This window comes from Notechis scutatus, chromosome 1 (genome assembly GCF_049901735.1).
Source record: "Notechis scutatus isolate UNSWTSFEM ecotype Mainland chromosome 1, rNotScu1.2, whole genome shotgun sequence".
NCBI classification, from domain to species: Eukaryota; Metazoa; Chordata; class Lepidosauria; order Squamata; family Elapidae; genus Notechis; species Notechis scutatus.
In genome coordinates, this window is record NC_142009.1 from 98,718,943 (window position 1) to 98,733,464 (window position 14,522).

General features: G+C 41.7%; 1 protein-coding gene across 1 annotated transcript in view; it reads right to left on the minus strand.

The window, feature by feature from the left end:
* Positions 1-11,846, minus strand: part of CLVS2 (clavesin 2) — a 51,425-nt gene extending 39,579 nt beyond the window's left edge. Inside the window, exon 1 of the mRNA XM_026666016.2 lies at positions 9,500-11,846. Within this exon, the coding sequence (XP_026521801.1) occupies positions 9,500-9,888 (389 nt within the window). The 5' untranslated portion in view covers positions 9,889-11,846. The remainder of the gene's footprint in view (positions 1-9,499) is intronic.
* Positions 11,847-14,522: the final 2,676 nt, after the last annotated feature.

Here is a 14,522-nt window from a genome sequence, read left to right on the forward strand (position 1 = left end):
AATTTATGATGAAAGTAACTGCATTAAAACCTTTGTTCAGTGATGAACTATTTACATAAAAGCTTATCTCATATTTATTGTAGATCTGTAATATGCAACGTTTATTGACCTGGATAAGTGAAACCAATCATCCTTATGGTAATTTATGGTGACAGCACATGAACAGAGGTGAGGGGGAGGCAGATATAAAATTGAAGTTCCTTCACAGTCTTCTGACAGATTTATTTTTTTCCAACTGAACACGGAACCACAACATATACTGTACCTATTTGAAGTAGACCTTAAGGACTTGAAATGTATGCCTGTTATGAAGTTTTCAAAGCAAAGCCATATATGTAAGTTTAACAAAATTTCAGAGCTTCAATTGTAAGAAATGCTTCATCTTGTTTTCAGTGTTTCTAAGTCTCAATTTGAAAGCCCGTGGACAGGTTTTCAAAATGGCTAAAACCAATATACCAAATGAAATGTTTTTAAATAAAGTAACTTAAAGAGTTCTTCATGTTGACTTCATACAATTACATTTTGGGGCAATATTATGGAAGTGGTTTGTCATTACATTCTTCCAAGGTATTTTTTAACTTCCCAGTTTAATTTATACCTCCAGAATTCCTTATCCTCTCACTGTCCCTGTTCCCATCACCAAGTTTTAGTTAAATCTGACCCACTAACTTTTGTGAGGTAAGTTACAGTAAGTTAGTTGTACAGAAAGAGCATAAATGTTTTGGGGGGGGAACCAAACCCCCACTTATTTAGCATATTGCATGCAAAAAGAATTAGGAAAATATTCTTGAATTTTTTTTCTCCAGAGCTCAGTTCAGAGCTCTTATCCATGTCCTTCAACCTAGCTTAATAAAAATGGAGCATTGTTGACAGTTTTACCCACCTACAAAAATGTCAATCAATGTATTTATTTTAATCAACAATCAGATTTATAATTTAGTAATATCATGTACCATGTCTAACAAAAGAGAATATTGACAAGGAAACTATTAGGAAAACTAGCTAGTTCGCATCCTTAAAAACAGCTTTTTTTAACAGTAGGGGTTCTTTGGGTTTGGGAAGCTTTTATCTGCATTTCTTCAATGTGTTGAAAAGAAGCATTCGGTATTTTTCCATATCAGATCATATAAAAATGTTACCAAAGAAGTTCTCACTAGGTGAGCTCTACATAGTGCTAAATAAAACACAATGTCCATAGTGTAAAACAACTATATTCTGTTTTTGCCTCCTTCAAATCTGGTCAGAGGAGTGGTAGCTGATATACAGGGGTGAAAATATATAGTGGGAACCATGACTTTGCAGTAATATGTAGAAGATTAGTATTAACAATCAACAAAATTAATCTCAAAATTAAATCCGGCTGACTTTAGTGACACTTAGCTTTCACACAGCGTCTCTTGGGTCACACTGTAAACCCGATGGTGTATTGCTAATACCTAAAGAATAATCTAGGATTTCTGATTTATTTAACAGTGTTTAATGCCCTTATTTATACATGCTGTTAGAAAACCTCTGTTTACACCATTTCCAAAAGCCATTATGCCTTAAGAAAACAGATGCAATTACCAAACTGGAAATGTAATAATAAGCAAAATGTTCCTCTTTTGGTTCCTAAATTCAAAGTGGATTTAAATGAAATTTCATACAATCAAGGGGCAATCTTACAGACATTTCTTACAAGTACATTCTCACAGCAGAATTTACTGCAGAAAAGGCATGTAGAGAACTGTGCAACTATGCTGTGAATTATTTATATTGATGGAGTACGAGGTTATGTTAATACAAATGGAAAAATGAGAACATTTAACAGATAGCCTTTGTTAGAGTTCATAGTTCTGTTCAATTGCAGAAAAAAAACTCCAAACTGGGATTAAACATAGAATCTAGATGGTTTAGAATGTCATTATTTTACTTCTTTAAATCAATCACTTTTAGTAGTGTTGGTGTTATTTAACTTTACTCTTGGGAATGGAATAATGAGTACTTATTTCTATCAAGCCTCAGCCTAACCTACCTCACAGGATTATGGGAAAAATAGGAGGCAGGAGCATTCTTGCTTTCAGCAGCAAGAAGAAAGGAGAGCTTTTTGGATTTGCACCATGAGTCTGACTTGTGTGCTCATCTACAACTTTACATACACAGAAGCCCCCTTTCATACTTCTCACTGAATGCCTGGCATGTGGAAATGGGGCTAAAGACAGTGCTCCTTGGTATTATTGTTCATTGAATTTATTATTCATCTTATCAGTGAATGAAATCTTTACATGGAAGGAATAAGGCTTTTGAGTGAGATACTGATCCCACTAATCTTCCCACTAAACCATATGATCTAGTCCTATGCCAACTTGTCCAAACAGCTTTTAAGTGAAGTTGAAGAGGCTAGAAAATGAATGAAAAAAATTCTCCTGAGTAGCAGCACCCATTTTTTTTTAATCTTCAGAAATAGCATCAGGTCTAAAGCTACCCATCAGCAGAAGAACCATTCATCTCAAATAACCTATTTTACCCTTTCTGTGTTCTATCTACTATACAGAGATGTACACAGCTGAGAGTCAATGTGGTATGATGGTTAATGTGATACTGTAGGAGCCAGGGAGACCAATTTCTAGTTCCCCCTTAAACACTGAAGTCAGCTGAGTGACTTTGGGCCAATTGTTCCTCCTTGGCCCTTAAATCAGTGTCATTCTCTGCAACAAAATCAATTGATAAACACTATTTCTTCTTGCACCATGCACTGATATTTTTGCTTTAAGAACTAAGCAAACATAGTGCAAGCAAGCATACTTATCTAACCACATGGGACAAATGGTTAAGAGAAGCATCTAGATGCATCACGTTGTAGGATACTCTGTTCAGGGTTTTGCAATAGGGCAGTGGTGGGATTCAATTTTTTTCACTACTGGTTCCATGAGTGTGGCTTGGTGGGCGTGGCTTGGCTTGGTGGGCATGGTAGGGGAAGGATACCGTAAAATCTCCATTCCCTCCCCACCCTACTAACCTGCTTTCCAGCTCCGTTCTCCTATGCAGGGCAACAAGACCCAGCCGCTCAGCTGGGACTTGGAAGGCAGAGAATCGATGGGGGCAGGGCCAGTCAGAGGTGGTATTTGCCAGTTGAATTACTCAAATTTTTCGCTACGGTTCTCTAGAACAGGGTCCCCAACCACCCGGTCCAGCGGACCGGTACTGTCCGTGGAACAAGTCCTACCGGGCCGCTGGTTTGCTGGCGCGCTATCTTGTTTTGATGAAAAGAGTGCTTCCGGTGAGCTTTTCCGGTAGAAAGCTCACTGGAAGCACTTTCATCAAAGCAGATGCGGCGCTCACTGATGCATACCGGGCAACGCGGCATAAAGGTTGGGGATCACTGCTCTAGAACTGGTCAGAACCTGCTGAATACCACCTCTGCAATAGGGCTGTGTGAAGAAGGTATGTTCTATCTTAGGCACTTTACACTGCAGAGACAACACTCACCTGACTCCATGGGAAATCGCAAGACAAGGGCTGTCTGTCCTGCCTGAAGTGTCTGCCTAGCTCATGACCATTCTAGCAGTCAAAGCAGTGGGATTGCTCAAGCCTGCTAGTTACAAGGAAGACTGTAATGATAACTTTATAAAGTGTCTCGATTAGAGCAAAGCATCACTTCAAAGCTTTGCACAGCACTGCTGTGTGACTATTCTACACATAAACCTTGGTAAGTGAGGATTTCTGCTTAGATTTCTTTAAAAGAAAATATATGTAGCTCACTGTTGAACTATGGAGTTCTTGATGAGCTTGTTTGTTTGCAGATATTTTATTACCTGACTATGTAATATCATCGGTGCTGACAATGTTACCTTACTGGGTTATGAAAACATCTGCAAGCAAACAACTGAAACTCAGAAAGCACCAAGGAAGCACTAAGGTTTTTGTTTAGCCCTAGAAGACTCCCTGTTGTGCTTTATAAGCATAGAGATTATTGATGAGAGGAACAGAATCTGTTGAATTCTATTTCTTGTGTCATTTTTTTTATAGATTTCCATGTCAATTTTTTTTTCCTGCCACTCAACTTGAATTTTAAATGCTTTGCACAGGGACATGTTGTGCAATTTATGTATGGATGTATGAGAGACAGGAGTGTTCTACAAAAATCTATTTCCAACTTAATTGGAATAGGAATTTTCTAATTGGACTTATTCAAATGAAAAGCTGATAGTGGCAGTGGTAGATTGTCTATATCATGGTTCTTATTCCTTTTACAATCAACTGTCACTTCAATATAATTATGACCCAACAGGCAATTATATATGCATAATAAATTTACAGAGAAGCACATTTCTTTTATCTTAGATATGAAAAGACTGAAAAAAGTTAACTGATGGAACAGAAACATCTGAGCTATTTCAATTTATGCAGAAATAAAAGGAGGGACATATGACAGGTAAGATAAGAAGGCAAAGCCCTAACATATGTAGGCCTGACTTTTACTTTGAAAATGCATTGCTAAGGCATATCCATCCACAGCAAAGGAGACATTCCAGAGGAATAAGCCAATGTGATACATTGTCTAATTTCACCCATCTAATATTCCAAGACAGATATAGGAACAAGATGAGGAAGAAATCTAAATGCTGTAGAAATCAGACTGATCTTGTCAGGATTACAGAAGTCTAATGACATTGCATGGAGTGGATAGTTGAGTTCCCTGTTATGAATTTTGTTTGTTTTCTTTTCTTTTTCTTTTTCCTTCTGTCTTCTAAAGCAGTGGTCGCCAACCAGTGACCTGGGGACACTGGTGGTCCGTGAGAAAATTTTAGTGGTCTGCAGAGAAATGTCACCCCCAAAGCACTCCCCAAAGCCATTAATCCAGGCTGCGTGGGAACACAAGGCTTGCGTCGCTTGCATTGCAAACAACACGAGGTAGTGAGCAAAGGGGGGAAAGGGCGGAGGGGGAGAACTTGCCCCACTCACCCCACGCACCTCACCTGGCCACCGGGCTGCTTCTTTCCACTTCTTTCTTCTTCTGCTTTTGGCTGCACACAAGGAAAGCAGCAAAAGTCTTTCTTTCTCTCCCCCAAACTCTGCCAGAAATGAGTCTTTGGGACCCTGCAAGGCTTCCTGCTCCAAGAGGCTGCACCGGTGCGACAAGTTTCACAAAGACTCATTTCTGGTGGAGTTTGGGGGAGAGAAAGGAAAGCAACTGTTTCTGCTGCTTTCCTTACATGAAGCCCAAAGTCTCTCTCTCCCCTTCTGAGAATGGAGCTGGAGACAGTATCCTGAGATCCCAAATAAAGAATGATCGATCGGTAGGAAAATGGAGTGGGGAATTTTCCTGCAGACTTTTTTGGGGGTTTTCCCAGGGTCTCTGGTCCACAGGATTTAAAATTATGAGTTTGGTGGTCCCTGAGGTCCAAAAGGTTGGCAACCCCTGCTTTAATCCTTCAGCTTTCTCTTGCTCACGTTTTAGCAGACTGTTTTATTGGGAATGCATCAATATATTTTAAGGTAGTTACAGTTGCAATGTGTACGTCATTGGAAGATATGAAAGATCAGGTCAGGGACAGATCATAATGGATGATCCATGTGTTCAGCTAAGAGTCTACACCAATTTGATAGCACATAAATATTTTTAAGATACTCCATTGGCAGACCCTGTGCCTCTGAGACACAGTTCTTCTTTTTTCAAGAAATTAGATCAAAAGTACAAAAGTGGCTGCAACACGCGTGCAAACTGTCAGCAGTGGTTTCTTGTCATTCATATAATAAGCAGCCTAATCATATTCCACTGAGCAAAACAATGACATCAAGAAAAAGTTCAATTCAACAGTTATTTTTATACTGCTACAAAGGTCCCATGTAGGAATTGCAGCATCTGAAGTTGGGCATTACTCTGGGTAATTAATTCTGATTCCAACTTCAGTGGACTTCAGAGGAATCCTATTTCTGAACATATACTCTTCAGGCCACCCAGAAGCCATGCTATATAAAGTGAGACATGGTCAAAAGAAAAAAAAAACCTGTTCTATAAAGAAGCATCTGGATTGTGTGCAGATACCGTAGAAATTTTAATTTGAGCAATGTAAACACTATAGGATCAGTCTAGAATGCCCTGGTTTCAAATCTGTTCCAATCACACCCATACCCACTGGAGCTTGATGTTTTCACTAGAATGATGAAAATTTCTTTCCTGGATATGAGGCCAAGAGGTGTCAGAATGATGAAAGCAACATCATGGCATTGTGGCATAAGTTCCAACCCTACTGTCTGTGCATGTGACATCACAATACTGTCCAAAAGGGGTGGGTTATCTCAATACACTGCTTACATCATTGCAACTTTCCTTCTTCTCTATCCAATAATGAAACCCGTAAATGAGGCATTCATTTTCTTTCAGTCTTCCAAGACAGACTCTATATCTACTGTAGGTACTCCAGGCAATCCTTTCAGGTAATGACTTTTTTGATAGGAAAGACAGCATATTGTTTGTTAGTTACTGCATTTAATTCATTATGATTGTACAGTATTGACCTCTCAGAAGAAAGAAACAATCATTATGGCCCACAAATGCCCAATTAACTCAATCATTCTGGCGTATTGTGGTCCTTGAAGGGGAGGCAGTGGGGGAGAGGGAAAACATGACATTTACCATTTCATTTCAAATAGCAAGCTACCTTGAGCCAACCTTAAGTGCTTACTTACTTCAAGAGACTATTGTAAAAGATAAAAGAGGAAGAGAACCATGTATACTGCCTTGAACTCCTTCAAGGAAGTATAAATGAAAGTAAAGTAAAATATATCAATGAGAAGTGAGGATAGGATAGCATAAAAGTCTTCATGAATCAGAACTCTTTAAGTCAAAGTTGGACAGACTTTAGGCTTTGTGACATTCACAAAATGCATCATGTTGCTGGGATAAATTGGAGAGACATTAAAATTAATAGAAATTTTGTCACTTATCTGCTTCATAGATAAATCCTTGTATAATAATGTTATTATTTCTGGTAAAGAAGCTGATACTGAATTGCCAAGAAAGAAGAAATGTAAATTTTCCTTTAAATTTTATAGGTGTTGCTAAACATTGGGAAACCTAGTTCATTTAGAAAAGTAGAAAAGGAACAACATGGGTAACAACATTGTCAAAGCATTATTTGTCTCACATTGTTCTTGCCTCAATGGCCCAGGCCTAAATTGGGATACCTGGAAGCTGTGGAAGCCTGAAGAGGGAACCAGAGACTTCTGCAGAACCCTGATAAGATGGAGTGGCTGTATTGATTGAGGAGATTGATTGATTGACTGAGGAGCCCCTCTACACCTGGGATTTTATTATTTTTGGTTTTAGATGGGATTACACTGCCCAGGCAGACCTGGTGCATAATCTGAGGGTCCTCCTGGACTCACAGCTCTTGTTTGAAGGGCAGGTGGCACGTTGTGGCTTGAAGGACACAACTGCACCTTGTGAATCCATTATGGCCCTTTCTCTATAAGCAGGTCCTTTGCTCTGTCACTCACACCCTGATTAATTCCCATCTGGAATACTGCAATGAGGTCTATTGAGAGTTTTGCAGCGATAATTCAGCACCAGAAAAATAAACACAGGTGGCTGATGCTTCATTTAACGTCTTTATCAACATAATAAGATTTTACAAACCAGTTGTAGATTTCTCCAACATGGAGCAAACTCAAACAGAAACATGTTGCAAGTTCAGAGCACAGCTTCAGTCTTCAGCAAGCAAGCTAGTTAGTTTCATCTTCAATAGACAGACTCAGAGATCCAACATAGCTGCAGAGTTGCAGAGCTTAATATAGAACCATGCCTAGGCTACTTTTAGTTTCAGTTTCCAGCCTAGGCTACTTCTAATTTCAGTTTCCAAAAACAATCCTCATTGGCTGACTTAGTTGCTATGCCTATTCATTGGCTAACCTTGTTACCAAGCTCTATTCCAGTTCATGAATATACTGACAAGGTCTACATGGGTCTTCCCTTGAAAATTACCTGGAGACTTTAGTTGGTACAGATTACGGCCACATTAGCAATGTTGGGTGTCCCAAGGATGGTGCATGTAACACCTCTGCTGTGCAAGCTGCATTTGGGTGCCAGTTTGCTTCCAAATCCAATTAAAGATGTTGGTAATGATCTTTAAAGCCCTACAGGCCAGATCACCTGACAAGTCATCCTTGGCCCATTACATTGGACTGTTCCATTCAGCCAGGAAGGGAAGATAGAGGTTACAAATCCCACCAGTTAAAAAATTTCAACTGGCAGGAATAAAGCCTTCTCTGCCATTGCCCCAGCCCGTTGGAACATTCTTCCCCCTAGAAATGAGGTGGGACCCTCACTCTCTTGGCCTTTTGAAAATGTTCTGCCAACTCGCTTGGGGATAACAGAGGAGCATACAGCCATGGGGCTGGTTAACACTCTGAAGTCCTTCCCTTCCCTTTTGAATTTTAATTATTTCATTCTTATTTTTAACTGTTTTATTGTTAAAATAAAAGGAGATGGGCAGTTCTAAGTATGATAACATCAAGAAATGAATAATTCAAGAATGAACTTCTCAGAGGTACCCAACTGGCACCAGCATTACAATTTCAAATTAAAATTAAGTTTCAAGGATTGTTGTCCACTGTCTTAGATTGCGTGGCAACTTTATCCTTGGTTGTCTTTTAATTTTCCATTGCCATTATTTTTTATACTTGTGCTTTTGTTTCAATATTTTGTTACTGTTGTTGTTGTCTGTTAGTCTGGAATCAGTTAGATCTAGGGCAAGTTAGAAAGATTTTGAATAGGTTGGCAAATCGGGTCAGGGGACAAATTGCTAATTGCATTAGCACCTGCTGTTCAGGTCCCAGGAAAGTGTAACTGAGTAATTGAGAATGAACTTCTCCCTGGCCCCCATCCCCCCCCCGAACCCCCCCTTCCCCACAAAAGTTTCTCCTTTTCCCCCCTACCTCCCCAATAGGAAGTCCTACAGTTTTGCATAAAATGAAGCCCTCCCCAAAAAGCTAAAAGAAATGGGGGAATGGGGGGGGGCCTGCCATTAGGAATTCTTTGTTGCACACCTGGATATGGTTCTCCTTCTTCCCCGCCCGCACCCGCCCCCGCCTCCTGAAGATGCAACTGACCCTGAGAAACCTACTTTTCCCTCAAAAAAAACCGCCTTTTAAAAAAGTGTAGATGAAAGATTCTATTAAAATCAGTTTTCATTCATTGTTTTCACCATCATCTTATGGTCGAAGCTCCACAGGCACACCTGATCTGTGCACATATTTTTTTTTTTTTTTTGCCATCACAGAATTTCAAGTTTGGGGAGTTTTTTTAATTAATCTAGGTTACAAAAATAGCAGTTTGGCTGCCACACATTAGAATAAAATAAAGGTTCTTATGCCGTTCCTATCATAAGTTTGGAATGAAATATCACTGAGATCAAAGGGGATTTGAACCCATTATGATGATGTCAAACATATACACTGTAGCACTATGTACATCTTAGCCTACCCCACCTTCCCCCCATGAGTTAAAAATCTTTACCTGCTTTGGTCCCAGTTGGCAGCAAAGAGCACCAGGATCTTCCTGCCATAATGATCAAGGTTGGCCAACCCTCCTGGGAAACCATCCTTGAGTGCTTGCTTGATGCCTGGATCAGTGGCTTTGAAGCTCTTGAACATATCGAGGTTCTGTTGACGATACTCAAAATATTGAGCCAACAAGCGAAATGCTTCAAAATGCTGGAATTTTCTGGCCCGCAAGAAGCGAAGAATAAAGGCATCGTCTGTACGAAGAAAGCCAATGTCCGGTCGGGTGATCACCATGTCCCGAACTTCTTGGATGTCTTGGTGCAAGGTGTCTGGGTTCTCGTTCAGTTCCAATCGGGCCTTTTCCAGGGTCTCTGGAGACAGACCTGCCTGCAAATGAGTCATTGTGCCACTTCGTCTGATAATAGTTCTAGTACAGAAGAAGGGGTGGAACTGCTGAATTGCCACAACACCTGAAATTCGGTCTCTTGTTTTGATTTATGAAACCCTCCCTTCCATTTCTAGTATCCAACAAGTTAGGTAATTCTTTGCTACCAATCTCTCCAATACTAATGCCTAATATGGTTCAATTAATATGTGCACCTCAATTCCAATCTACCCTTTCCATCTCTCAATTAACTACACACACACACACACACACACACACACACACACTATACTGTTGCTGTGCTCTCCTTTCTCAGGCCCATATCACCCTTCCAACACCTGTCCACAGCTTGAAGCTGCAGCAAAACTGTAACTCACATATAATTGAACCCAATTACTCTCCTTCTGCAGCAATTGCCTGTTGATGACTAGAAATAATGGCTCTGACAGGGCCCAAGTAGAGAGAATGGAGTGTCCTCCTTCCCATTCAGTAGTGGTTTAAACAATCGGGTGAGCAAAAACAACAACACCCCCCACTAAAAAAAAATCCCTTGATCAGCAGATACAGATCAGCATTATGATGCCAGCGAGAACAAGGCCAAACAGCCCTACAGTGACTTTGCCTGGAGTACAGAAAGAGGTTGAGGTAATTAATTCCTCCACCACAGGCACACTCTAATATTTTCCACCCACTTCTATCTGCAAATTAGAGATCTTCACCTTGGTGCTGCTGAAATAGCGAAAGAACTGCAATTTCAATAAATGCGATCTAATTCCGAGCTTTCCTTAAAGGTGGTTTCCCCCCCCCCCCCTTCTTCCCTCACTCTCTCTGAGCCATTCCAGTATAGCATTTAAAAATCAATGGTGGTAGGGTTCAAAAGGCATGTGTTGATCAGCTGGATAAGTTGGATTATTGTTTTTAATCAATTAGATGCTTCTTCAAATAAACACCCCCGCCCCCCGCCGCAGCTTTTTCTTCTCTGGAGCAAGGGATGGATTCCTCTCTACCACGTCTTTCCAGCCCCTTGTCCACTTACACAGTGACCTCATCTAGTACCAGCAAAGCTGCCGTCTGTCCCTCTCCGTCGCTTCTAGAAAAGAGGGGCGGGAAAGAAGCCGGGGGTGAAATCTGGGTCCTTTTTCAGTCACTGACGGAGCAGGTCTGGTCGCCTGGCAGGGATCCCAGCCATCCGCCGGAAGAAAGGCATTCAGAGACAAAAAGGAACAGCCAAGTAATGCCTACCAGCCTAGCAGCCAACAAACATACACCAGGCAATGCGGCACCTTCCGGCATCCATCAGCCGAGGCACAAACTCCTTTCGGATGGGAGGCAGAAGAGGCAGCGGCGGTCAGAAAGGAGCAGCCGATCGATCAAGGACGGGCCTGTGGGCTCAGGGCTCCCCTCTTCCCTCCCGTCCGCTCCCCTGTCCCCCTTCTTGCAATGGTGGTCCAGGCATCAGGGCGTGGAGGCGGCGCGTCCTCCTCGCCGGTCTCTTCTGGGGCGGGAGTGGCGGGGGGGGGGATTGCAGAGCTACTTGCCAGAGGAAAGGTGAAGCTGGGCGGACGGCGGTAGCCGAGAACCTCTCCGCTACCCGCCCGCCTTTGTGTATCCTGCAGGAGCGGCCGGTGACTTCTGCTGTGGCTCAGCCTGGGTGATGGATGCGCCGCTTCCAGCAGGTCTACGTCAATCAAGGCTCCCTGGGCGGCAGCCGCCGGGGCAAGTTACTTCAGATCAAATCCCCCGCCCGAGCCCCTCGCATTGTTGTTACCCAGCCCGATCTTTCCTCTCTGGCTCCGGAGGCTGGGTTTGTGATGCGGGGAGGGGGAAGCCTCGGTGGAACAGCGCGGGAGGGAGAAGAGCAGTTTTCCAATAATAGCCCCCGAGTCCCACCACAGCTTGGCCTTCCACCGCATTGCTTTCTCCGGCGCTTCTTACTGGATCAGCGGAGCGCTTGTCTATCTCCCATCAACCCATCCTCCAGAGTCACCCCAGATTTCCACCACCTCCCCCGCCCTCGCCCCCATCGACTCTCACGCCCCCTCCCCACCCGCCGCCCATTCGTTTGCGATGCCCCAACTGCGAGAGATCCAGTTGCTTAAGGTTGTTTGGGGGCATTGGGTGAAGCGAGGCCTGGTGGAATAATCTTATCGTGGCGTTTCTAAAAGAAAAAACGAATCTCCCTTCCCCCTGCCCGATCCAATATTGTGAAGTGGGCGGTGTATATTGTTTGCCCCATTCCAACCAGCAATCCAGGGGGAAATATTACAAGGGAAACTGTCATTGACAGCATCTTATTTTTAATCTTTCAGCAATGGTATCTGGGGCAAAGCTACACATTGCCACCACAATTGAGCCAAATCTACTGTGCCCTTGTCCCCTTCTGCCTCCATTATATACATCACTGAAGTTCCAGGCTATCCACTCTTTCTTAGCCCATCCTACCTCACTGGTTGTTGTTGAGAACAAGATGAGGGAACATTATATATGCTGCCTCAAACTCCTGAATGAAACACAAGATATATTACTAAGAAATAAATATTGTACATTTAAACATTGCGTTTAGTGACAAGATGGGCTTCTTTTTGCATTTATCCTCACATTCATCTAACTATAGCACAAAGATTATTTGTTCTCTTTAGCTCAGCTGTGGGTTTGACTATGGCCATGCCAGAAATAAAATGAGAGGAAATTTGAATTTTCTCACCAAGTCTGTTTAAATACTGGCTCATCTCCCTATTTGCATAGCTGATTGTTGAATTACAGTAATAAAGGACAGTGGAAGGTTCACAGAAGGATATTTGCATGCATTAAATAAGGTATTAAACAAATACCCACATTTTCTGCCTAAACTTTGTTCTTTCCCAGAATAAGTTTTTAACCAAAGCTGATGCCACTGGACTCCATTATATATTATGTATATCCCTGCATCTTCCATCATATGCCTTTTAAACATATGCTTTTTGCTTGTGTTTTTGTAATTTTAGATTCATTTTTAATCTTGTTCTAAAGATATTTTATAATCCTTCCAATATTCCTCTAATAGTCCCAATCTGATGCATGTTACTTTCTATCTACCCTCAATTACTTTTCCTTCTCTTCCTTTCCTACAGCAAGAAAAAAAAATGAAAGCAATAGGAATGGAGACAATGATGGCCAAACTAATGAGGTCTTGCTGAAAACTACTTCTTGGGTACAGCATTAGCTCTCTGTTGTAGAGAGAAATTTTTAGAAAGGGAATTTGACAGGAAGCTTTGGATAAAGATAGACAGCAATTTAAAAGAGAGGCTCCATCTTGCTTGGCAAAAATACAAAGCTTTGGCAAGGACTCCCAGCCTCTGCCCTCACCTGCTTTCCTGAAAGTTTTTCCCCCTACCTTTTGAATGACATTCATCTGTTTCAAGATATGCTTAAAGGGCAAAAGCTGCACTACAGGAAATCCTCAACTTACAATCATTTGTTTAGTGATCACTCAAAGTGGTACCAAAGGTCGTAAAATTAGGCATGACTCACTTAATAACTGCCTTGCTTATCAACAGTACTAATTGCGGCTAAAGAACTACCTTTAGTTACTAAGTAACATCTGTAACTATCTAGATAGCTACAAGGTTCTCATGTCAAATATTAAAGAAAACAGACATTAGATCAGGGATGTCAAACTCAAGGCCCACAGGCCGGATCTGGCCCGCAGGGTGTTTAGATCTGGACCGTGGGACTGACCTGGAAACAGTGAATGCCCAGCCCGCAGCCCTCCCAAGCTCCATTTTCACTGGCAGAGGGTTGCAGGCCATTGCAGCCAAAACCTGGAACTCGCGAGGGCTATGGGTAGTCCTCCCAACCTCCATTTTCACTGGCAGAGGGTTGCAGGAAGCCGTCACAACTGAAAATGGAGCTTGGGAGTGTTTTTGCTAGCAGAGCACTCAGGCCATCACAGGCACCCCAACACAAGTGATGTCGAGCTGGTCACGCCCCCTGGCCACGCCTCCCTGAGGTCAAACACAACTCTGATGTGGCCCTCAATGAAATTGAGTTTGACACCCCTGCATTAGATGATTGATAATCCAGTGGTTCAATTGATCATCTCCAGCTGCTGTTGATCAAACAGTTCCATTTGTTTGGGATCATCCTGCCTCTCACCAATCATTATTCTAAAAAATCTCCATCTTTTTCCGTTCCTTTCAGCCCAGGTAAAAGAAGGGAAGGGGGAAAAACATTCCCCCCGCTTTTGCCTTGACATTTAATGTTTATTTTTTTCAAACCCTATATGAGAAGTTGGTTTTGGTTTATTTTAATTTGCTAAATTGCCCAAGAAAAGTGTAAAAATGTTTCTCAAATATAGTATTCAAGATAGAGGAGAAATTCTTTTTCAGTTAAACAACTCTTTTTCTTAGTTTTATTTCCTTTTTAATCTGAAAGAAGCGAAAATATCTTTATCACAAGCCAGAAAATATATTCCAGTGCAGCAAAAGAAAAGTACTGTGTCCTGCTTCTTAACCAGAAATCCTTTCCCACTTTATTTACCAAGATGGCAACCTTTTTCTTCTTTGCCAAGTTAAGCTGTGTCCCATAACTTCCTCAAAGGAGATGTGCATGTGGGCAGGAATGTTAAAATCTTTCACCTTATTTGAATGACAAGAAATTGGAAACCTTTTCT